Consider the following 27,832-nt stretch of genomic DNA (forward strand, 5'->3'; position numbering starts at 1 on the left):
ATTTTGTCAAAAAAATTGTATTGCTAAGTTATCCCTATATACCAAAAATCAGACCTCTAGCTCTATTGGCTTGCTCAAAATTAGATATGTGCATAATTAATGAGGTACAATATGTGGCGTCATAAGGTGTCCCATCATACCATACATGAAGGGTGTAGCACTTGTGGTTACTGAGTTATGGACAAATATGTTTATTTGAGGTCAAAGGTCACCGAGGTCACATGACATTTTGTCAAAAAAATTGTTTTGCTAAGTTATCGCTATATACCAAAAATCAGACCTCTGGCTCTATTGGCTCGCTCAAAATTAGATATGCGCATAATAAATGAAGTACAATATGTGGCGTCATAAGGTGTCCCATCATACCATACATGAAGGCTGTAGCACTTGTGGTTACTGAGTTATGGACAAATATGTATATTTGAGGTCAAAGGTCACCGAGGTCACGTGACATTTTGTCAAAATATTGTTTTGCTAAGTTATCCCTATATACCAAAAATCAGACCTCTAGCTCTATTGGCTCGCTCAAAATTAGATATGTGCATAATTAATGAGGTACAATATGTGGCGTCATAAGGTGTCCCATTATACCATATATGAAGGGTGGTAGCACTTGTGGTTACTGAGTTATGGACAAATATGTATATTTGAGATCAAAGGTCATCAAGGTCACATGACATTTTGTCAAAATATCCGAGATATCTGCGTGAACGGATGGACTCACGGATGGACGAACAGACGGACATGACCCAATCTATAAGCCCACTGGACTTCATCCCTGGGGACTAAAAATTGTGTCACTGCATCCTTTTTGCAATATGAATACGATGAGAAACTAAATTTTTATTTTTTTGTGGCCTTATACATGGGAGTCTATGGAGATCTGCCTTATACATGGGAGTCTATGGACGTGTAAACTAAAAATATGCAAATTTCACCACGATTTGCCCAAATTTGGGAAAGGTCACTCCTATGCACTTCCATACCAAGTTTCAAATCAATCGGACTTGTGGTTTCAGAGAAGAAGATTTTTTGACCAAAAATGGGAGAAAATTACAAAAAAATTCATGAAAAATAGCAAGTCCAAGATACTGACCCAAGATGTGCACAATCATTTCATGTCAGCCCAAAGTACTTACATGCTAATTTTTCATGTAATCTGCTCAGTGGTTATTGAGTTTTTTCAATTTTGACTGTTTTTACATTTTTTCACTTAATTTGCATATTTTTGGCAATGACAACTTCATTTGAACAAAATCTCATCTACAGCCCATCATCCATGTACACACCAAATATCAAGCTGAAATGTACAGCGGTTTTGGAGTTTTTGATGTTGACGGACAGACATACAGACATACAGACATACAGACATACAGACACACAGACATACAGACATACAGACATACATACATACAGACATTTCCCTAGCCTATAAGAATAGCTTCCATTGCCATATATACATATGGCTATGGGAGCTAAAAATATGTGAAAACAGAATCAAGTTGTACGTGTTGTATGAATGAACAACTAACTGACAAATACCGAACAAAATTGGCTTTGTCATTTGAAAACCAATATGTTACACGTTGCATGTTTTCATCCCTTACGTTTGTGTGTAGGTCCAACCTTGTAGTTGAAAACAATGGGGTTAAACCATTGCTTGGAGAGAAAAGGGTAAAATTAAATAAGTGATGAACTATGGTTTTTTTGATCATCTGATAGCTAACTGAATACCTCAGCATCAAAAAGTTGGCAAATACAGACGGAAATATTTTGATCAAGATTACGAGCTGCATTTTTCACATCCTCTCTCCACTGTAGTACGCCCTTCATTTATTCTGAAAAGTGCAAGGACCTCAATTCCACGAATGACATCTTATAAAACATGGCGACGTATTAAAGATTTAGCCGTGACTTAGGCGTATTACCACACAGTGTTGAGTTGGAGCTCTCATCTCTTCCAGGGAAAATTGCAATCCCTTAGGACAGACAGTATTTTTTATGGTTGAAATATCTGAAACAGTGTGAACTTCCCGACCAAAGATTTCTGAAAACGCCACATCTCATTGGCAGAAATACTAATTTGAAGATGAATTTTAAAGACCTCTTTTAATGGATCTTGAATTTTACCTGCTAATTTTTTGTTCTCTCTCACTTCCACAATCAGCTTGAGTAGTGTAGTTCTTGAACAAGAACTAGGCCACATACTTAAAATAATTCCACTGGAATACCTGTTTTTTGTCTAAGATTTACACAATTTCATGTACGTAAGGCTGCAATCAGATTTCAGTTGCTTAATTTGAAAGACAACCAAATTTCATGCCGTATACTCTGGCAATCTAGACATCCACACTCGATGTGTGTGCAAAGATAGAACACTGACTCATCTCTGCACATGATGAATTCACTGCTTCATGAAAGCAGATTCAGATTCACATTGTGAATCAAATTACCACATGTGGATTGACCCTGACACAGAAACATATGCTGAGGACCCAGCGTTCACACGAAGAGATGGAATTCAAAGGAGGTTAACGCAGAGTGCCCTAGATAAGGTGGATTTTTCACAAACCTGAGAGTCAGAGTACAGTAAACACGCCTATCAACAGGTACAACTACACACGCGAAAGGCATATAAACAGCACTACTGTCCACTTCAGAATGAATACTTGTAAATGTTTCTGTTCCTGACCACAAAACTAAACAGAGATATCGAAAAATTGCTGTTAAGACAATGGGAAAATGTTTGTCATATTTTTAAGTTGTCCTGCTGAGGACACAAGGGTGTAGGATATACAATATTTTTTTTTTTTTGGGGGGGGGGGGAATGTGGTTTGAATGAAGATACAAAGAAATACCTCTGTTCTCTTCAAAGATTTGATACACTTTCAGTCAGCAGACCATGCACACCTTTCCCAAAAAATTCCACAGTTCGTTACCTTTCTCAAGTCTCCATCAAATGAATAATTTTGCGACGACACCCAAGTAGAGAAAATTTCTCATCAATTATCATCCCTTTAAAGACATCATTTTTTTCTGTTTTTGTGACCACCCTTACCTGCGACCAGATGGTCCATCTCTTACTAGGAAAAACGAGTGACCTGAATAAGCAAATTAAGATATTTCAGTTCTGTGCGACCCATTTTTTCCTGTATACAGATTCAATCTGTTGTGACAGAAGTGACACCATGTTTCAAAGAAGTGAATCTGAAGTTATACTATTCAACTTGTAATCTAAAAGTCCCCTAACAGGTCCTAATAACATATTCCACAAAAGATACTGAAATTCTTAAAAATACTTTTTGTTCATGTGCAGGTAAATTTAACTTGGACACACCACGTTCAGCTGAAAATAAAAAAAAAACACTATCTATTATGCATGCTGATCTTTCATAACATTTGTTGGCTTGAAAAATAATATAATATTAGAATACCTGTAGTTATACGGTAATGTTACTTTTCCCGCTTCACCGCTATGGTTTGGCCAAGAACTTATTGTTATGATAATATCAAAAGTGATTGTGGACCTGTTTATTGGGAATTGGGGGTGAAAAAGTTAGTTCATTGGAGGCATTTTGTAACATTACACCTTCATGGTGCCACTTTCAGCAAACAAATATCTGAAATATCCCTACCCCTACTGTAAGGGGATTCAGGCCTAAACAAGATCCAGTTTTACGTGGAGTGCTTTTTGTTGACTACAGGACAATTACAGGACAATACTGAAATCTACAAACCAAATTGAATATTCAAAGGTTTTTCATCAACTTTATCTGTAAATAACTTGATTTACTGGACACCACTTTTACAGGAATACAAAGGATTAAAAACAAATAAACCGTCCATGAACCAGAGATGGAGAACTGATATTTTTCAAGCAAATCAATCTCACAACTTGCTGTCACACAGAACTATTATTTCATGACTGATAAATCCCCATCACTCTTTCAAACTTGAGGTACATCAACGAGACACTATTCCACGTATCATACATATTCAAAGAGTTACGCATCAAAGAAACTTTTTTCACACGATTGAAGGTTACCCTTGGTCTCGGCAGCACATTTCTGAAATGTCAAATCTGTCATTTGAAATAACCTTTGTTAAAAAAGAATGCAGTTGAGGAGGAGTATAGCACCAGCTGATAGGAACCAAATGATGGCACAATAAAGTAACTGCATTCTGAAGGTCAGATGAGTCTGAGGGCTTTGATGTTACACCGTCACAGGACAATCGCTCTTCTGGGAATGCCAGGAAGTTTATCAATTTCTTAGAAGAAATAGACTATTCGATGAAATTCCTGCAAGGATTTCACCATAACTGGCTTCTTCATCTGAACAGAATGCAAACGTCAATGCTGCTGGCTTCTCCTTTCCAAAGAATTAAACATCATATCAGAAACCCTGCTTCAGAAAAGAATCTGATCTGAAGAATGCTTGGCATTGAGATCAGCTGTATTAATCCTCAAATTATCTTTTCAAAATCAGTGTATGTCCCTGTGTATGTTAGGTATAGGGGTGGGGTTTGAGTTACTGTGTGTACCTGTATGTGTAGAATAATTCCCAAATGATTTCTGAATTGGCCTTTGAGTCGACTCTGAAACAAGGAATATTTTTTTTGTCAACCTTATTAAACTAATTTGCAGCACATGTTTATTGTCAGATTTCTTTAGACAAAGCAAATAGTTGCAAATCATTGGCCTAGCACATTAACTTTGTGGGACTGTGCACTTCCCAACACGAAAATTTTTCATAAAAGAGGACTCCTTTGTATTACAAAGGACCTATAAACTGCTCTTAATACGCTATCCTTTACAAATACCATGCTATATATAATATGACGATGGTATACTCCTACAAAATACATAATTTCCGGCTTAAGCCAGAGCTTACGTCATTCACAGGTGCTTAGTGTGCTATATATATGGTACACATACCGGTATATCAAAGCAAAAGGACAAGAGAATTTAAGACCAATGACCCAACGTACAGGTCAGCAGAATACCATAAATCACTTCTACATTCAATAATGGCCAAATTATTTTCAAAGATGGCGCTTTTGTCCTTTCAACGAGGGCATCGAAATTTGAGTGAAATAGTGATGCCTATCAAATGTTCAATGTAAATTCATAAAATATTTTGTTTCAAAACACATAGTTCATATCATCCTGACAAGTATGAAGCCCTCTGTACCTTGTTTAACTTACCAACTTTGGAGCAACGTCGCTGTTATCTTGATATGATGTTTTTACACAAGTGTGCAACTGGATTTTATAATTTACCAGATGTTTTATCAAAGCTATGCTTTAATGCACCTGGCAAAGTTTTGCACACCTGTCCAACATTCAGACCACCTCGTAGCCATAACAGATGTATGAGTAATTTTAATGAATTGTTTCGTAATAATCATAATATTGATATTTTTAATGATTCATTTAAGTCTGACATGAGACATGTTATATTTTAATGGCTGTTCTTGTTGACAATTGTTAGGACAATCGATAAAGCTAAAATGTTCTCTGCTAAATGTATACCCCATCAAGAAAATTTGACGTCACATGATGTCACTTCTCACCCCGATTATTTTCATAATGAACTTGTGCCCCCAGTTCTTCAGGCATGCCCTGTCTATTTAGCACTTCTATATATTACTGAATATCATGATAGGAACCCTTGACATATGATTTTTGTTTGGCGTTCAACATCAGAACACAGGGCATTTTTGTAACACTTCTTATAGAATTGACTTCCACGAATCTTTAATTAATATAAGTATAAAAATATTACATGAAATATTATTTTTGCATATTAAGGTGGCAAATGGTCATGCCATTTGATTTACTTTGCGGGGAAAAAATCAGACTTACCTTAATTAAATTGGAAGCTATACTGGAACAAGGTGAGATGACATTCTCCAAGCATCTCTCATGGCTCACAAAATTACAAACTGAAAAACACAAGGGAAAACAGGCAAAGAAATGTTAATGTTGACATCGTTCAAATTAGGTTGCTGTTGATCAAGACTGCACTATTGGTCATGCAGGCTTGGCAAGTTACATTTACAGCATCTGATGGTGGTGTAGCCTGTCAGTGTTATCCGAGTAGACTACGGTCTGCTGCATGTACTTGATAGGAGCCTGAGCAGCTACTGGTACCGGTAGTTGCAAAACAGCTACTGTCATTCGAAACAAGTCAGGAATGCTTATTGGTATTTTACTCCTGAATCCAGTACAATATTGGAAATAATCCATAGAGCGATCATAAATCTGTTATTTAGAAACACCGAAAATCAAATATTTTAAAAAATTTTCATAATCCTCTGCATATGTCAAGAAGTTGATTGATGCTGCGAAGATGTGATGTGTGCAATATCATTAAATGATAGTTTGCAAAGTACACTTTTCTTGAAATGATATTACGTGATGAATCCTCTTCACCAAGGCACCATTTCAGAACATGTAAAATGTAGTTTAGACATTGACATATGTCACAGCCCATAACTCTGGAGGACATTGTTGTACAATTGGTCAAACCTAAAATACGAATGGACCAAAAACAAACCCACGTGCACAATCGTTCATAGAAGTATGTGTATTTACGTACGCGTTTGTGCATGTGGATTTATTTGTGTCACCGTGTGATCTCTTGGGCATATTCTGACTGTGGAACAAAGTGCATCTTTGTAATTCCTGAGCAGAAATATTGTAACCTATTAGTACCGTTGTACATCGTGATAATTCACTGAATATTCATACTGGCCATTTAATTAAGCAATAAATCACACCCAGCTATGGTATACCACAAGATTTTGACCAGTGCACGACATATATGCACGAGCGATAGCGAGTGCATATATGAAGTGAACTGGTCAAAATCTCATGGTATACTGTCGTTGGGTATGATTTATTGCTATTATATCATAACAGTATATTGAAATTCTGCCGTGGAATGTCATAAAAGGAATTTTCCTCAATCTGAGAGCTAGCGCGCATGCCAGCCGTGGTATAACGCCAATATAACACGGCTCTTTCGTGTCTCGACCAATCAGATCACTGTATTTCCACCATCAATATACTGGTATGATATACCCGGTAATGTACCATATACCAGTAATCATGTACCGGTACAATACATGGACTGTTTTCTGTGTTGTGTTCTCGTCGTAAAGTGCCAGGCGTGTGACAAGGGTGCATCCATGTTCTTCTTTCTAAAAATAGCCAATGCCCTGTCATACCGGCATAGTACCCGTAATTCTAAACGAAAATGATGTTGGCTCTTCTGAGAAGAAATAAACAATGCTATGCAAAACCAGAAACTTTCAATTCTCATTGTCAAACATATCATTTAAATTGGCCGGTCAGTAAGACTCCAAGAAAACAGGTGGTCTCTACTGTTGTGGCATTACTAGGTTTTGTTATTAATAGTATTGTCTATGGCTAAAATAAGAAATATTATTTTTATAAAAAGACGCTGGAAAACATCTCTCTTTGGACAGTTCCCCTCCTAATATAGAGTGAAAGGCTAAACATAGCCAACATAACATGTGGTCTCTTTCATTTGGCCAATATGATAGTTAATGAGGCCTTGAGCAAGGTGGTAGTGGTCTGATCTGGAGCTGATAAATATCTCAACTTGGATCCAAAACAGCCGATATCTGTCCAGCATCCATTTTACTTTTCCATTCAAACAGTGTTTGCATTTCCATCCCTCCAAAAAACTACCACAGCGATCATTCAAGAGGGGTAGTTTTTTCTAATCAGTTTTATCTCTGAGCAAATTTACTAACCGTGTACAACTTTTAAACAGAGACAAATGACTAAAATCACATTAAACAGTCAATGTCAACAAACACCAATGTGAGAACCAGGGATTGAGAACTGCCCCTTTAAGATGAAGGCGGCAAAGAGGCAAGATTCAACACATTACTGAAAGAATGAAACATGTGTACTAATGAATACACACTACCAGGGAAGTCACTGGTGGTCAGAATATTTAATGGAACTTTTTGATCCCAAATCCACACATAAATATTTTGGTTTTTTCCTGCTATCGGGAAACAGACTTTCATAGCTCAGAAGCGATAGGCCTTTCACTTTGCCAGTGATACCATGGAGACTAATCACCAGGTCTTTGGGATCTTTTTTCAAACCATTTCTCCAAAAATACTTCGGGACATGTTTGGAAAATTGAAGTAATTTGCCACATCCAATGTAAAATTGGAAGCACTAACATATCAAATATGTGGTAAAGCAATTTTCCAATTTAGCTCAGTAAGATGATATCGGCATTTGGCATAAGATGTTCTTCATTAGCCTGTACACAAATACCACAGTTGATCAGAAATTTCTTCTCTTTCCTTACATTCTCTAATACCAATACCATTGATTCCAGTTGCTACTAGATTCTTAAGTTCAACAGAATGAGAGAAAAGAGTTCCGCTATCCTTTTTTCATATCAAAATATGCATCCTTCTCCACTCATTTTGGAGTTTTCAAATCACTGCTTTATTATCGCATCACAACTGTACTTTTTAATGTTTATTCCTGAAAGCTAACATGAATAGGGCTGTTCACAAATGGTGTCGTAGTCCTGGCGTTAATACGCAAAAACAAATATTTGTCCGCAAATTGAGATCACAATCTGAGAAATCAAGCATCAACAAATGACAAAAATACCTTCATGGACAACTGCCACATATTAACAGTATAATGACTACAAGCTGTACGTAACAACAATGCAAGCTAAACAGAAAAAAAAATTGTCTGAATTTATCAGCACTGTCTGGTGTCTTGAGTGCAGCTATATTTAGTAACAGACCTGCAACCGCGAATAGTGCTATTATTCATGTAATTATCGCCAAACCCATTCACATTTCCTCTACAGAAGTTGACCTGTGGTGAAACAAGTATGGATGCAACACATCCGAAATTTTTCTAAATTACCGACTCATGGCTGACCTAACAAACTTTACAACCAGACAGCAAACACAAACACCACTTCTTTTCTGACTGAAAATTGTACAAATTTACAAATTAATTAGATCATCAATAGACATCTCTTGACTGTATGTGATCTCCAAATAATAATTCTGTTTAATTCAAAAAATTACAGCTGTGTGCCCTCGTTCTGCCACCTAATTTATACACCCTTGGAAACAGTAGGCCTCTAGCAATGCAGATACATAATATAGATCAGCTTTTTGCTTCTCATATTGACGGTTTGTGTCACAGCCACCCACATACTTGATCGCCATTTGCCGTTCAAACAGGAGCAGGACCGACATCGAGGTGATGGCCCTGGTCTATTTTTAGCCAATGACCCTGTAGCTTGCGACCATATTGAACAACACAGTCATGATGTGCCATGTACATTTCTTTTCACTCATGACAGCAGCAGAACCCGGGAACAATTTTCAGTCGTCGCTGCACCGCACACTCACTCGAATTATAAATTGGTTCATCAATAAAGACATAAAACTATTAGTTTGAGCAGTGAGCTCTTCTGCACTGAACCATTTTTAGAACATTTTCCCAGTTATTTTTAGAAAATGTCAGCCGTTTCACATTACATTATTATCCTCGCTGAGATCCAGTCGGGTAGTCATTAGAGAACACAGCTCTCATCTGGCCACAAGGCATAGGTAAAAATAATTTGAAAATCTGATGTCTTTTCAGGCGATGCGCACAGCATAATCCACTGAGAAGCGGTGACCCAAAATGCCGCATTGACAATATTACAGAAGAACATGTAAAATCAAGTAATGAAAAATATAACATAAATATTGTTCACAACATGTAGGCTATTAGTTCCCTATGGAAATATTACGGCTGTAGTCATATTTACAACAATGTGGTTCACAATGATACTGTGTAGAGCTACACAAAAAATCCTATCTGTGAACTAGTTTCACACCAGGCAGGGCTAGGCTGCAGTCTACAGGACACCCGAAACTCAACATAATTCTAGAATACAGAAAATAATATAAAACAGAAATCAAGAACATGCAGAATGGGTCAAAAACTAAGTATGCAAGAGGACAGTCACCTTGGTACGAAATAGCCTTGTTTCAACGCAACTCATGACTATAAAATATTAATTTGATCACTATTTACAGCTCTTGGAAAATTTGTTCTCTGCATTATGGACTGCATATCATATATTTAACAGATGTATGTACTTCATCATATATGATATACCATTCTCCTGTCTTCATCTGCCAGTTATAACTCGCCTTTGTTCATGAAAGAGGTCAGATTACTTGTAGAAGTATGAAAAGCTGAAACACACAATACCATGTTAACGAGGAGTAGAGAGGGTCACTGTGGATTTATTTCTCAAGAGCTGTATGTGCTACTGTATTCCTAGCTTAGGACAATAGGGGTTGGGTGTTAATTAAAATGTAGTGGGATTGCCTTCTAAACTCAACTGACGTGACACCTACCAGTCCTCTACACAAAGTTATGTTTGACTTAAGAATATTTAACTTATTACTGGGTACTGGTACATGTATTGGTATAGGGCTAATACAGAGAAATAAATTCTCGATATTTCAAAATGGCGTCAATGCGTTCAGAATTGTCATCAGGTGAAAGAGGTCACCCCTTGAACCTGGGACAGTGGGAGACAGTCATTAACAACTACCAGTATTTCACTGTAAGAGGTATTATTTGTTTTAGGGATGTGTAAATATCTGTTTATTTGTTTACTTATTTATTTATTTATTTACTCATTTATTTATTTATTTTATCTCTATAAAGCTTGTTTGCTTTTGTAAAAGAATTAACCCATGTATACTGTGTATGTATGTAATGTGTGTGTTGGTGCACAGATGTACATTAATTTCTGTTTTATTCAAGTCCTTAGTACATGACACTTAGTTGCTAGAATCATGCACTTGCAGCTTCACAGTTATCAACATCTCGGTTTCTACAACTTGAAACTACGGACTATACTGATCTGCACCTTTGTATCACTAACTTCTCCCATACTATCATCGCAGAAAATGTTCTATACACTTCTATAGAATTCTATACGGAATCTTATTTTTGTATGAAATTCTATAGAAAATGATGCCTAAACTCCATAAACTTCTATAGATATCTATAGAAAATCTATAAGCTATAGAACTCTCTAGAATTCTAGAGTCTTTTTCGTAAGGACAGTATACCTTTTGTACACATTGTAACATGTACTATGCCTATTTATGTGTCAAAACCTGAATTTTACTCTAGACTATTTTCATGGACAGCGCATATGAATAACAACTTCATGAACAACAACTTCATTTCTGTTCTAAACATTTCAACCATGCAACCAAAAGCCAAACACTGAGGGGCATAGGCAGAGTTATCACACTCTCCCTTCATCACTTACAGTAATCAGTTACGAAATGATTAAGGCTTGAAATACTTCATTGCATGTCTGGCCTCGAGCAAGGCCTAGCTGTAATCAAGAACCCTGAAAATTCTTCAAAAATGTAGCTATAAATAAATCAGAGCCAAACTAATATACATTTGCAAAGTGCTAACGTCTTGAGTTTGCTGTGAAAGCAATGGAAAAATATAATGGAACGCAGAACACTTTACATCGATAAATGCGACTGTTTGTGAAGAATAACAGAGGAAAATCAAAACTGCTCTCCTAACGTATCAACGTATCAAATAATGTGAGTGAGTCAAGCTTGGCAGGGTTAGTGGCTTTTACATTACTGATGATCAATCATACTCCACGTATTAGCCAAACAGCGCTGATCACGACCGTAGGTTTGTTACTAAATATAGCATCGTGCATTCGACATTGGCAGCTGCTGACTGAATAATGGCAATGAAAATTTTACATCCAAGTTTACTACTGTAGCTCATGGTCATCGCCTTCAGTGCATGCTTCTCATGGTTTTTTATCACCTCATTGCCAGTGAGAGAGCGCCATTTATACACTTCCATATGAAATTTCAAAAACAAATGTAACTGAGAAAACAATAATACTCGTGTACAGTGGAGGTATAAAATGCGTGTTGAGACTAAACATGGCTGTAAAAAAAGGGAATTTGAAAAAAACGGGACGTTGAAAAAAGGGACTCTGTCATTCAATTGTACATGCAGCTAGATCTTACACACTGTCACAGGTATTATTGGAATGCAACAGAACAAAGAAACCAGATCGGGGTCACAGTGTCACCAGCAGAGAGGTGCTCTTTGCTGTCATCTGAATACTTGTACTTTTCATTGAGCCATATTTTTGAGGTGGATGGGGCCATACAACAGTAAACATTGGCAGATGCGGCCATCGTTTCACATCTAACACTTTTTAATTTACACTCGGCAAACACCTTTATTGAAAGGCGAGGAAACAATATTTCTATGATAATATGAAAGCGTGGGAAACAACAGCTGTTTTTTTTATGATTAGTATCACACTATTACTTTCACTGTCCTATGTAGGCCAGTTCAACATACGCTCCTAAAAAAGTGCAATCTCATATTTTATTTCAATTTTGCAATTAATTAAACATAATTTTTCATGACAATGGCTTCTTTTTCCTTTTCCTGAAATTACCAGAGGTAACTCTTATGTAAAACAGGTTACGTTATCGGCACTACGACTAAAGTGAAAAGAGAAAATTGCAATATTCTAGGTTTGCTTTCGGTTGATCGCCAGTAATACTTAACTCATAAAAAATGGAGGAATGACGTCAATAATCTGCAGCCATCCAAAGTTCTGAATATTTGGTGTAAAACCAAAAGAATGTCAAGCACTGTCACTTGAGGGATGTGAGAAAAAGATATCCGATATTGAGTATCCAGGTAACAAAGAATGTTTACAGTATACCTTGTCAAGACATGCACTAGACTTTCTGTTTTCTGAAGCGGTTTTGTCAACAGAAAAGTACAGCCACCTTTCCATGCAGACTTGAGCGACAACATTGTATGCTCTGTGAGGCATGTGCAATTGTAAACATGAGGGGGGGGGGGGGAGAGGCAGAGCTGGTTAAGGTTGTAAACGTACAGTATGATAAGACTACAATTACAAGTTGGAAACACCAGTTGCCTGACTTGTTGTCGGGTTAGAATTAAGACTTCATGATGAGCGATGATATTACGATTCAATAACATTCTTGAGTTCATGCTTTTTCAGAGTTCCTAAGACAGGCACATGTCAGTTGGCTTGCTACATTATCTTTACTCTTTATTATCTTGACACTTACCAGAATGACTCAGACTGAAAGATTCAGTGATGTTCCATATATGGGTCTCTGCAAACTCAAAAGAGACCAATACATGACTAGATCTTTCAGTCTAAGAATGACTGAACCCGCAATTTGCCATGCAGACAATCACCTGAACAGTAGCTTGCTGCTGTAATGTGCCTGGGGGTATAGACTTTGTGTGATGACAGAACAAGGTTATCAGCCAGATGTAATAATATTTGAGGCAGCTAAAACAAAGAAAAGCGTTCAAAGTGGGGATTCCTATGCTTTTCAGACTTTAACCTGTTCACCCCTAATTCCATGTAAACAGGTCCACTTTCACAATTGATGACAATGGAGTTGGGCCAAACCATGTTGGTGAAAGGGTTAAAAAATTCCACTGATAGCTGCTGTTACTCTAGAAACAATGCCTTGGTGGGCCATGTTTGTCACCTTCAATTATTGTGTATAAGAACAAAGTCACCAATCCATGATTGATGGCATCAATGTTTTCCGTTTCATGTGACAGAAAATCAAATGTTTCGTTTCTTGCACCTGTATTAGGACTTACACTCAAACATTTATGTTTTAGCTTGCAGAGTTTCACCTAAAATATAAATAATATATTAGGAGAAACGGATAAGGAATTTGGCTTTAGGAATGCACTGTGATCATAATGCATGAAAGTCTGTCAGTTAGGTTGCGATTTCACAAATACACGACGATACTGATAAGTACATTCACCTTGCAAAAGCACCGGTGACATTTTGTTTTCAACAGGTTATGTGACCTGTTAGTCCACACTGTTTACTTTGAGGATGCCACCGTTTCAATCCTTTCACGTTTGCCGCCATACAGTTCTGTGTAAACATCACATTGAACAGCACTGGCACCATCTGCAGAACCGTTTGCAACGGGCTGTGTATTGTTTTTGTTTAATTTCCTTTCAATATTCTATAATCTACTTTCAATCATACCATATTGGAGCTGCTCATGTGCATTACTGCAGCATGGAATCATGCCTGTGTACACACATATCGGACGATAAATTCTCATTTTGCACGTTCATAAATAGTGTAACTTGGCAAAAGCCATACCATGCAAGACACATAAAATCCTTTCTTTCCCTTCTTTCTTTCTTCCTTCAGTCCTTCTAAGTAATATTTAAATAAATTTACTCGTAACTATTTATGATTGCAAGATTTTAACTACCAGTATAACTGATCTAATGATTGCAATAGATCTTTTGAATGATGGACCTGGATCTGCCTCATGTAAAGTGGTGGGGGAATGGGGGTTGGAAGAGTATTATTCATGGTCCTGGGATATGTATACCATGTTAGCATGCTACCACATGAATGAAGAGGGACCCGGAATCTGTATATCTTGCTTCTTTTATCTATTTCACAGTTATACTTCATCCTACCAAACCGTCGTCCGATGGAATTGCCATGGTTGACTGTAATCAAGCTGGTCAAAACCAATGCAACATAGCACATCCCATGTGTTGCATTTGAACAAAGACTTGAGCATTTGAAGGCCTCTGAAAATATACTTTAAACATGAGTTTTACTGACTAATCCGCTATGACATATACTGGGTACCATGCCAAGCTGGTGAAATACACGTAAGTTTTGGCTCAATACAGTACCAAGTTTTACTGACTTGGCAGATGGGGAAGAGACTAGAACTGGCTAGATAAAGCTTTGAGTGAAACATTGGCACATGCTAGTGCTATTGATCAGGAATGTTTCAAAGACATGTCACTCCAAATGACGCAGCCCATGACAGTGACATTTGCAAATTCGATCATTGTGCCAACGCGCAAAGAAGCAATGTTCACAGATCTGTATTTGGATATGTCAACCAGACCTTAAGCCTTTCACCCCCAGTTCCCTGTATACAGGTCCAACTTTACCATAGGAAACAATGGATTTGGGACAAACCATGGTGGTGAAAGGGTAAAGCCTTTCGGAATCAGACTTTGGTAGTGTATATCAGTATATGTACCAGCATTTGACCAATTTGCAACAAGTATATAAACTGGGACAAGGAATGCAATGGCTTAAATTGCAAGAAGTAATGATATTAAGCAAAGCAACAGCATTTAAGGAAACTTTGAAATTAGCTGAAATGTGCTGTTTCACCAAGTGCTTGGAATTACAGTTTGTGTTGACTTCATAAAATACCAGTGCATACAGAGGTCAGGTATAGGAGACTACATCATATATCCATGCATGATGCAGCATCCCTTGTGAAGTTTTCACTCTTGGCTTACCATGCATAACACACACAGAATCAAAATTAATTGCAAGGCTTGCAAAATGATCCAATAGCCATGGAGACAGACAGAGAGACACAGAGAGAAAGACATCGTGGCAATGACAAGTTAAAGTTGAGCGAATGTCCTAAAAACCGATAAATACTTCATGAATTTAATAAAATCCAGGATACACCTGTTTACAGTTTCCAGACTTCAAAATAAACATCAGCATAATAAAATAAGTTAACTGTAGACATGGAATTTATGCTTTTTGTTGTCAAAAACACTCATGCAACATCTGATCTTTTTTTCTTTTCAAAACAGACACAAAAATGTTCTTATAACCAACCTTGGTAACCAACACAGGCAAAGGAAATGTTCAACTACCGTGCAATTTTTCAGAAAAGTGATACTCTATATTCTATGCCGAACAGAAATTTTAATTTGTCAAAATCATTTCTTGAAAAGCTCACCCGACCCCTTCAAAACTATATTGTTTTAGTCCTCAGAGTGGAAAATGCATAAGGGGGGACATTTCTAATTTCCTAAAGCTCTGAAGTACGTGTTCCAATTACCACGGAGAGCACGCAATTATGACTTGTGTAAGGAGGTCAATATAACCAGATTCTGCAATGCATTCTGGGTAAAGGTTGACACCCTTAAGACTGGTTCACAGATAAGTTCAAATTTTCTACCAGCACAATTAATTGGTTCTCGTATTTTCCTTCAATAAATTCCATGAAGTATGAGTCACTGATTGGCAACTGTTTCATAGTCTTGGTCTTTTGGCATCTTTCTCGGTGTCGTTGACGTTCTCGTATTTTTATCACCAGCCTAGGTGGTAGAAATTTTGTTTCAGGCTGAGGGAAGTGCCAGGGGACTGAGCGACAACTCTTCTACAAATGCCAAGAAAGCAATGTCAATCATAAAATGGCTTCCTGGGAAAAACAGGGGAAATTAATCGGAGCATCCCATCAAGTATATAATTCAGCATAATTAGGAAATTCCATTAAGCGTACTTAATTGCATGGATATCAATGTTGGTAGATTTCCCCTGGGAGGTCTGTCCATCAGGTGCAGACTTCAGTTCATATGTACAGCTCCTGTGACCTATTTACAGTATGAAATTCTCCATGTTCAGTGGCTGTACCCTCCTTAATGACAGAGGCCGTTGTTCTCCTCTGTGATGAAGTTTCCCTGGAAAATGAAACACTTGTATGACAGTGTTAGCAACCAATGAGAGACACAGAGGGAGGCCATGGGGGTTAACCAAGTGGGCAATAATAAATCTTGGTGTTTAACCAGTAGGCCATATGGCACAGCTGAAATGAAGCGAAGGTCAATACATCCCAATACTGCTTGGGTAATCAACAAAAAAGCTACCAGTTGATTGGGTGTGTATTCCGACATAAGAAAATATCTTATATCACATGAAAGCGCTTCGTAGAAAGTCATGTAGAACATCTATTAGAAAACGGTGTTGCCAGTCATTCGCAAGATGTATGGCCCGCCACTGGACCCTTGATTGTGAATCACTGGTAAACTAACAGGTTTGGACGTCACGAGAGCAAATTTTTTGCAGTCTGTGAGCAATTGAGTTATTCGGGTAGGCATAGAGAGGAATCCAGTTGATTTGGGCTGAAAATAATCACAAAATGTAGTTTTTCGTGCGCGGTCCAAATCGGGACTCCGGTCACTGTGTTTTCCTAAGAGAGTATAAAGCTGTGGTGGGAGGCCGTATAACGCCCTGAACACACAGTATTATAAGCAGGGCTAGGAACTGACCAAACTTGTGTGGGCGTAAAAAACAAGTTAGTACATTTATAGAAGCTTGGCAAAATGAAAGTCAAGTTATGCAACTTTCAGAAGGAACCAATGAGTAAATTATCGAGTGAATCATCCGAGCCAATCAAGAACCGTAGAAGAACAATAACAACGCCATGAGATCACAATTATTTTACTGCTGTTAATTAACAAATTTTGGGCCCTTCTGCTTCTGGTCATGCCATTTCCCATCATACCATACATTTCACAGATTTGTGACATGTGGGGACAGATTACTGCAATAATAATCCAATCTACATGCTCGTATGTTCTTTGCACCGCTCACCAATAAACATATTGTTCTTTTTCGGACTTTTGTGATCCTGTAAGTAGCTTTACTGGATTTGTACATCTGTCAGAGTGTTAGTTTTGTGATTATACTGGGGAGTCAGGCACACAGTGGCTTGGCATTGCCAAATCACCAACAGACAACAACTCTAACTTTTGAAAATATTTTCCTTATTTTTTTTGTGTACATTTTTTCCTTACAGCAAGTTGAAATGCACACTATAAACCTTGCACACACACAACATGACTTACAATGTACGCGACTGTAAATGAAATGAACTCTAGCCTAGACTAAAATTCAGTAACCAGTGAAAACATTGGACGTAAAAACATGTATACCAGCAGATTGTATTGACTTGTTAAACAATGGGTATTTATCCTGATGTAGGGAAGAGGACAAGACAATGTATTGCACAAAATGTACAGTTAAAACTCAAAAGGCCAGCATCTGTAAATGACGTCACTATGTGTCATCAGGACCACCGCAGTGACACGTGACACGAGTACCGTATACTATATCCCCCTTAATGTGAATGCAAACGTGACCAAGGTATTGTCAAAAGACAATCAATGACTTTGAGACATTGAACTTAAAGGTTGTACGGTAAATTGGCATGATGACAAATTTCCATACATATCAAAGTGAACGGAATAACGAAAGCTTTAATACAAAGACTGACAGAAATTTCTTTTCCACAATTTTTGGTAAAATTTTAGGCAAAAGTAGCGACAATTATAAATTCATTCTGCTCGCCCTTAGGCATTTTGCTCTGTGCCGTTTGGTGACTAAGTTGCGTGGCATATGAATACGCTAATCAATATATAACAATATTTGAAACACTGGAATAACACTGGAAGTCATGACAGTTCAGACATTACTGGTTTGTCAATTTTTTCACTGGTAAAGTCATGAGAGAAGGAGGTTAGTGAACGGCCAAGGGTAAAGTTGAAACTTACAATGAAAAGTTTGAAGGCATCAGCTTATCGCAATTTGAAGAGCGAGACTTTGCGCCTCCGTCTTCTTTTATCTTCTGTTGCATTGGAGGACAGGAGGTGCTGCGTAACCCGAAGAAAGGGAGCGAGGACAAAAAACTCCCACACAGAAACTCCTGAACACTGGGAAAAAAGTTCAGCTACGTGCCGTGTGTACTTCCCAAGGTTACAGAAATCCCTGGGAAGGTAATAATGAGGATACATCTGGATGGAAGAGAACTGTGTGGGTTTGTTAGGAAAGACAGCAAGGGTACATGGTATGCCGAGAGGAAATGTCGATGGCAATGGAAAAGGTGTCATGGACAATAGTAAACAGACCTACACCTGTGAAGAGGTTCAAGGTCGCAAACTAAATAAGTGGAAAAAAATATGTAAATCGGCCACCAGTCTCATCAAGAGTAACAAGACAGAATGTCAATGACTTCAAATCACGCCAAGTTGTATTCATCGCCTCTTGAAAGTTCTTGATCTTTTGGCTCCTTGCTTTGCTTTGCTTGCTTTAATAACTTTGTGTACATGGGGGTTATTTACAGTACTTCTGTACCGGTACAGATATGTTGACCAACATGATACTTGGTTGTGGTCATAAACGGAGCCCAGGTGAAACTGATTGTGCGTGCATTGACCATTCAACTGATAAACACACACTGTACTCCACTGCACTGTCCTAGTAAGTTGCGAATGCAGTCTGGCAACAAAATCAAATTTTTTGAGTTCAAAACAAAATAAAACTCAAGCGACCTAGCGGCCGATATAGCTCCGCTGTATTTATGTAGAGAATAACTATTTTTTACACATGTTGATTAGGAAGGTGGAAATCTTTGATAGCTCAATGCTGAGGCCAGAAAAAAGTGGCTAAAATAAGCTGCAAAAATACACAATTGAAGATTTCATCATACTTTGAATATATCACATCAGATCATCCCTAAGAACATGTCAACCAAAGCTATCTGATGAGTAGTTTTTTGAGAATAAAATTTTCTAACCAAAGATGGCAACAATTGCCCCAAAAAAATGAAATTGCAGATTTCATTATTATTTCAAGAGATCAAATTTAGTTCATAACTTCATCTATAGAAACCTGTATACCAAATTTCAAAGCTGTTAGACCAGTACTTTTTTTGAGAAACACATTTTTTGACCAAAAGGGGAAAAATTGCCCCAAAATTCAAATTGCAGATTTCATCATTATTTTTTAATAAATATCATTTAATTCATCTATAGAAACCTGTATACCAAATTTCAAAGCTATCGGATGAGTAGTCTTGGAAATACACGTTTTGACCAAAAATGGCAAAAATTGCCCCCAAAATACAAAATTACAGATTTCATCAGAAATTCATTATATATTACTGAACTCATCTGTAGAAACCTGTATACCAAATTTCAAAGCTATCAGACCACTAATTTTTGAGAAACACATTTTTTGACCAAAAATGGCAAAAATAGCCCCAAAATTACAAATTGCAGATTTCATCATAATTTCAACAAGTGTCATTAAGGTGATCTGTAAAAACCTGTATACCAAATTGCAAAGCTATCAGATGAGTAGTTTTGGAAATTCACATTTTTTGACCAAAAATGGCAAAAATTGCCCCAAAAATACAAAATTGCAGATTTCATCACAATTTCAATAAACATCATGTAGTTTATCTGTAGGAACCTGTATACCAAATTTCAAAGCTTTCAGATAAATAGTTTTGGAAATACACATTTTTTGACCAAAAATGGCGAAAATTGCCCCAAAAATACAAAATTTCAGATTTCATCAGAAAATCTATATATATTACTCAGTATATCTATAGAAACGTGTATACCAAATTTCAAAACTATTAGACCAGTACTTTTTGAGAAATACATTTTTTGACCAAAAATGGCAAAAATTGCCTCAAAAATGCAAATTTGCATATTTCTGCACAATTTGAACAAATCTGAAATACATCATCCCTAGGGACATATGTACCAAATATCAAAGCTATCTGACTTGTAGTTTTGAAGAAGAAGATTTTTAAAGATTTTTTTACCAAAAATGACAAAAATTGCCTTCAAAATACATATATGCAAATTTCACCACGATTTGAACAAATCTGACTGAAGTCACCCTAAGTAAACTGCATATCAAATTTCAAAGCAATCGGACAAGCGGTTTCAGAGAAGAAGATTTTTTTACCAAAAACACCAAAAATTGCCCCAAAAATACAAATATGCAAATTTCACCACGACTTGAACAAACTTAAGTGTGGTCACCCCAAGTGAACTGCATATAAAATTTCAAAGCAATTGGACTTGCAGTTTCAGAGGAGAAGGCAATTGTTGACGGACGACGACGACGGACGACGGACGACGGACGACGACGGACGACGACGGAAAATCAACCTATTTGATAAGCTCCGCGTCGCTGACAGCGGAGCTAATAAAACTCAGACTTTTTGAAAAACATTCCCTTTCCTTCTTTCACATTTCACAATTATACTGTGACTTTTTGAAAAAAACATTCTTTCTTTCACTCTTCCTTTTCTTTTCTTGGTTGAGGGATGGTGTACTTTTTGTTGCTTGCTTGTTTACTGCAATTTATTCAATGCAAAAGAGGTTCATGTTCCAAAATGTAATGCAGTGTTAATTTTTTGATTGGTGAATTCTAATCCAAACTAAAATGCAGTTGTCAACAAATATATATATATATATATATATATATATATATATATATATATATATATATATATATATATATATATATATATATATTATATATATATATATATATATATATTATATATATATATATATATATATATATATATATAATCCCATTCGGCTCGATGTTGTACGGCTCCGCGAAAAACACTCGTATACGATGACGTCAAACAGAGAAAAATTCCATGGGATTATATATTTATCACATGAACAGTCTTCTTATTTTTCTTTTGACGTAGATGGATCAAAATTATTGTAACAAATTGCATGAATTTCGTCGCGATTTGTGTTTTATTTACGCGGAGTACTTTCATTTAATGGGTAAAGCGGCCCGTCACCCAGGAGTTACTTTCATTCATAAATCCCATTAAGTCGAAATTTTGATACATGGAACGGTATCTCTACCAATCAGATATACGGACTCGGTCACGTGAACGTGTCAATCATTGTCTCGCGCTGTCGATGCCAAGGCAAGTCGGCCATCGGCGGACATAGCTTTCACCTCGCTAGCGACGGATAGCCATAGTGATTTAGAATATTTACGTATAGATTTATGAAGTAAAATGCAACAACATGATCGAAACAGTAATTCTCATTCTTAGGGATGCCGTGGCTTTTGAAAATATCACACAAGTTTTCGACCTTGGCGAGCGCGAAAGATTCAGTTCGATGACACACATATTAGGCCACATTGCATGTTTTTTTGTGGCCACAACGCTGCCATCACCGGTCTCCGCTGGTGTCAACTCTGATCCTGATCTCTTGTCAATGTTTTCTTCTGACGGACTTCTGTGTTTGCAGTGACACATATCTCGCCCGTAGATATACATCCTAATTTTTTTTCTTTACGGAAACTCTGTTCTGTCGTGGGTGTCGCGTCTGAGTCAACTTTCAGATACATCGGATTTCACAGCGCTGCACTGCAGAGAATACAGCTTGACAGCTGTCTTCGCTACAGCCTTACGCTGCAGGTTTGATTCCGAGCGAGAATTTTCGGAACTTTTTGTGTGATGAAGGACATTTATCGTTGTTAGTCGAATGACTTTATGCTTTTGCCTCCTATGTCGTTTTCTCGAAGATTATACTGTACTCATTTATTCAGTTGAACTGATGTAGGTGTAGGTTTCGGATTTATCGCCAACCAGGATCGCCAGGTACGACTTCCACATTGAGCCTTGCCTTACGACTCGACTGAAGCCTACCCGCGACGTTACTGAGCCATTAAAATCAAAGTGAGACTTGAGTGGACACCATGGGTCATCAGTATGTATTAGGGAGATGGTGCAGTGGCAAAGAATGTGAAATTTTCAGAAGAGTTACTTTCAGAATGTGCTTAGGAATACAATTCAGAATAACATTCAGACACTCACTATGTGAGATAATATTCTGTATATTCCAGAAGAGTCCTTTCAGAATGTGCTTTGGAATACAATTCAGAATAATATTCAGACACTCACTATGAGAGATAATATTCTATATATTCTAGAAGTAACAAGTCATTGACAATGACATAGTCCCCACTTGTAATAGGAGTATTAGTCTTGATGGGCAGGGAAATGAGGTCATTAAGAAGTATCACTATAGTGTATATGTTCAGATCTATGGACACATAGGTCTATGTCATTGTTCCCATTTTGAAACAAGAGGCATGTCTAAGTTATGGTTCTAAATCGGGAAAAAAGATCAAACCTCTAGCTGTATTGGCCTGCCAAGAAATACATATGTGCATAATAAATGAGGTACAAGATCTGACATCTTAAGGTCTACTATCCTATCAAATTGAAGCGTAAAGAACTTGTGGTTACTGAGTTATGCATATATATGCATATTCAAGGTCAAAGGTCATCAAGGTCACGTGACATTTTGAAAAAAAAAACCATTGTATTGCTAATTAATCCATATATGCCAAAATTCAGACCTCTAGCTCTATTGGCTTGCCCACAATTATATATGGGCATAATTAACGAGGTAAAGCATGTGTTGTCATAAGGTCTCCAATCCTAATAAATATAAAGGACATAGCACTTGTGGTTACTTATTTATTGACATAATCGTGTATTTTAGGTAAAAGGTTATCGAGGTCACATGACATTTTGTCAAAAAATTTCTATCCTATAGTCTGTCCCTGTATACTAAAAATCATACATTTACCTCTATTGGCTTGCTCAAAATTAGATATGCACATAATTAATGAGGTACAATATGTACAATAAGGTGTCCCATCATACCAAATATGAAGGGTGTAGCACTTGTGGTTCCTGAGTTATGGACAAATATGTATATTTGAGGTCAAAGGTCATTGAGGTCACGTGACATTTTTTCAAAAAATTGTATTGCTAAGTTATCCCTACATACCAAAAATCAGACCTCTAGCTCTATTGGCTCGCTCAAAATTAGATATGTGCATAATTAATGAGGTACAATATGTGGCGTCATAAGGTGTCCCATCATACCAAATATGAAGGGTGTAGCACTTGTGGTTACTGAGTTTTGGACAAATATGTATATTTGAGGTCAAAATCATCGAGGTCACGTGACATTTTGTCAAAATAATTGTATTGCTAAGTTATCCCTATATACCAAAAATCAGACCTCTAGCTCTATTGGCTCGCTCAAAATTAGATATGCGCATAATTAATGAGGTACAATATGTGGCGTCATAAGGTGTCCCATCATACCAAATATGAAGGGTGTAGCACTTGTGGTTACTGGGTTATGGACAAATATGTATATTTGAGGTCAAAGGTCATTGAGGTCACGTGACATTTTGTCAAAAAATTGTTTGCTAAATTATCCCTACATACCAAAAATCAGACCTCTAGCTCTATTGGCTCGCTCAAATTAGATATGTGCATAATTAATGAGGTACAATATGTGGCGTCATAAGGTGTCCCATTATACCAAATATGAAGGGTGTAGCACTTGTGGTTACTGAGTTTTGGATAAATATGTATATTTGAGGTCAAAGGTCATCGAGGTCACGTGACATTTTGTCAAAATAATTGTATTGCTAAGTTATCCCTATATCACAAAAATCAGACCTCTAGCTCTATTGGCTCGCTCAAAATTAGATATGCACATAATTAATGAGGTACAATAAATGGCATCATAGGGTGTCCCATCATACCATATATGAAAGGTTTAGCACTTGTGGTTACCGAGTTATGGACAAATATGTATATTTGAGGTCAAAGGTCACGTGACATTTTGTCAAAGTGTCTGAGATATCTGCGTGAACGGATGGACTCACATGGATGGACTAACGGACTGACATGACCCAATCTATGAGCCCCCTGGACTTTATCTGTGGGGACTAAAAACTGTGTCACTGCATCCTTTTTGCAATATGAATACGATGAGAAACTAAATTTTTATTTTTCTTGGCCTTATACATGGGAGTCTATGGACTGCCTTATACATGGGAGTCTATGGACTGCCTTATACATGGGAGTCTATGGACTGCCTTATACATGGGAGTCTGTGGACTGCCTTATACATGGGAGTCTATGGTCTGCCTTATACATGGGAGTCTATGGTCTGCCTTATACATGGGAGTCTATGGTCTGCCTTATACATGGGAGTCTATGGAGGTGAAAACTAAAAAGTCCTCTACCACGGCCAAATTTGATCGCATTGTGAAACAAATCGACATGCATCTGTATGAGGTAGAGTACTATCCTTTTATTAAGTTTGAACGAAATCGCTCCTGGCATCTCTGAGATATCTGCGTGAACGAAAAAAGTCATAAAATATGCAAATGAGCAATTAATTAATAAGCCACACCCACCAAAATCTAATCAGATCTAAGTCTCATCATGATAATGCCAAATACCAAATTGCATGACATTGGACCTAAGGGTTCTTAAGTTATGAGTGGAACAAAATCTGTCTACGGACGGACGGACAGACGGACGGACGGACAGACGGACGGACAGACGGACGGACGGACAGACGGACACACACACAGACATTGTGGCGACATAGGACACCTTTGGTGCTTCGCACCACGGTGTCCAATAAAACGATTGACGGTATCCCCATTCGATTCTCGGGAATAGCTATGGTTTTAGCGACTCGAAATTTCGTTGGACATGCCTTCTATGATTCCATGTGTGGATTTGTCGAGTCAGCTTTATGTAAAAATGTCATGAGAGCGTGGCATCGATCACGACAAATCAGTCTGTGTCCGTCGCGAAGTGAAGGTATGAACGGTACCGTACCATGCAGGAAAAAAGTTCCGGTTGATGACGTACAACAGGGTAAAATGGATTTCTTATCTGTGCTGGTGTACATCACACAGGTGGAGATACGGGTCAGTTCATGTGATAAATATACCGATATATATATATATATATATATATATATATATATATATATATATATATATATATATATATATATATATATATATATATATATATATATATAGATATATAGATATATAGATATATATACCATACATACAGATGTACATATATACGTACATACATTATGTATGAAAAGATGGAAAACTGACAGAATTACTGCGAACAAGGCTTCAATACATAAGTTCTGTATTCAATTGAATTTGAAACATATAATTCCTAGAAATGAGACCTACCGTTACTTCCTTCTCTCTACTGAGCTGTTCAACTTCTACCTACTTCATTTGAAATATCACAAATTCTCACTCCTGTTTATTTCTCTATTCCAAAGTGATGTTAAACAATGTCACTCGTTTGTTGATAATCCCACCCATCTCAAGTGGTGTTTAGTCTTCCCCTAATCATAATGTTATGCTTAGGTGCTCCGATTTACACAACATCAGTCTGCCTGGTCTTGTCATAGCACTGTACACATTTGATACACCCCAACTCAGGTTTATTGACACGACCTCAATTACACGGCACCGACAGAATGCTGTGTTTTGGGAGAAGCGAGGCACAGCTCAGCGCTGGCAATGTTTATCATCTTATACTAACAATATCAAACTCTTCATGCATAAAAGAGTTCATACTCAGTGACAGAACAGCAATCAACATTTACCTCTGAGATATAGACATGTTAAAAAAGAGAAACAATATCTGGCGAAATATATGTAAATTGAGAGATAATTAAATAAAAAATTTGTTCTTTCGGTATATATTATTGTAAGATGTCTGATTGATTTAACTACAATGATGCAGAATGAGTAAGTGTAACAGAGAGTCAGAGAAAAGCTAATGAGTGATTAATTCAGCCTAAAGAATCATTTGTCTGGTGTAAATTTGCCCTGCCCTTAACCCTTTCACCACCATGGTTTAGCCCAAACCCTTTGTTAGCAATGGTGATTGTGGACCTGTTTACAGGGAATCGGGGGTAAACATGTTAAAACAAGTGACTTCATGTGCGTACATTTTTGTCCCTCTCCACAATGTAACTCTTACTTCCCTATTTCCTGTATATGCGGCAAGCCACCCTATTTAAAGTAACAGGGACGTACCATGTCTGGGGGTGGAAGGAAATCAGTTCACCCAACCTAAGAGTGAAATGACCTCATCTCTCAGTGAACTTGCTCCAATTCAGCACAAGTCTACAGATGAGTTATACAGCAAATATTCAAAACCATCAATCATGGTTAAGTTTGAAGATATTCAGTTATCCTGGCTGAGTTTGAACTTATGATACAACAAAATACAGGAAAAGTTGTGTGTAGTGGTCACCAAAGGGACCAAGAAAAAGTGACCATTATATGAAGGTGGTCTGTGCATAGAAAGTGGGTGTTTATGGTATTTCTTTCAGTGTGGTGGTGTGCTGAGTGATGAATTTAGGAAAAGATAACAACAACGATATAATGCAATATCATAAACCTCTTGAAAATCATAATAAATGCATTGATTACTGAAACAGCTGTGATACTGGTATGAAATCAGTCAAAATAGACTATTTCTTGCTTTTCAATGTTAGTGTTTTTCTTCAGAGGTCATTCTGAGTCAGATATACTGACCATTATACACAGGTTTTGTACCAAATTGGAGCAAATACGGTGCATGTGGCAACTGACACACAAGAGAAGTGGCTATTCTGAAGAGGACCTTTACCGTGTGGAAAGTAACAGGACTGCCACTATATGGAAGTGACCAATCTGTATAAGTGACCAACAAGACAGGTTTGACAGTATAATATGGTATTCATTGTCCTAATATGGGCAGATCAAAAGCTGGGGATAATGATAACACTTACTGGTTCATTGATACAGGGGAAGAGATGAAAGACCTAAAGGTCTTGCATATTTTTCCTTGTCAGGCTTGTGCCAAAGATTAAACGCACCTCAACAGATGAAAAGGGTAGGGATAGCTTGTTAGATCATGTAAAAGGGATGTCAAATTATAAATTATACACCCTTATTTATATATACATAATGCTACGGCAGAAAGCGCCCTCACTTTCACGCAGAATTTTTCTATATCAGACCCTGATCCGGTTTTCCATATTTGGAAGAATGCATCCGCTACCAGATCTAATTTAGTCTTTTTCACTCTTTTGCAATGCAGGCAGTCCAGTTGCATCACTCAACATCGTATACAGATAAAGTGTCATGTACTGACACATCTCGCATCCTAATTA

At 37.3% G+C, this 27,832-nt stretch overlaps 1 protein-coding gene across 12 annotated transcripts in view; it reads right to left on the reverse strand.

The window, feature by feature from the left end:
* LOC139115546 (diacylglycerol kinase theta-like) overlaps positions 1-27,832 on the reverse strand; it is a 90,441-nt gene that overhangs the window by 45,997 nt on the left and 16,612 nt on the right. For all 12 annotated transcript variants that reach the window (XM_070677754.1, XM_070677755.1, XM_070677752.1 and 9 more), the window contains exon 2: positions 5,867-5,946. In XM_070677754.1, coding sequence (XP_070533855.1) covers positions 5,867-5,946 — 80 coding nt within the window. The remainder of the gene's footprint in view (positions 1-5,866; positions 5,947-27,832) is intronic.

This window comes from Ptychodera flava, chromosome 17 (genome assembly GCF_041260155.1).
Source record: "Ptychodera flava strain L36383 chromosome 17, AS_Pfla_20210202, whole genome shotgun sequence".
Taxonomy (NCBI): domain Eukaryota; kingdom Metazoa; phylum Hemichordata; class Enteropneusta; family Ptychoderidae; genus Ptychodera; species Ptychodera flava.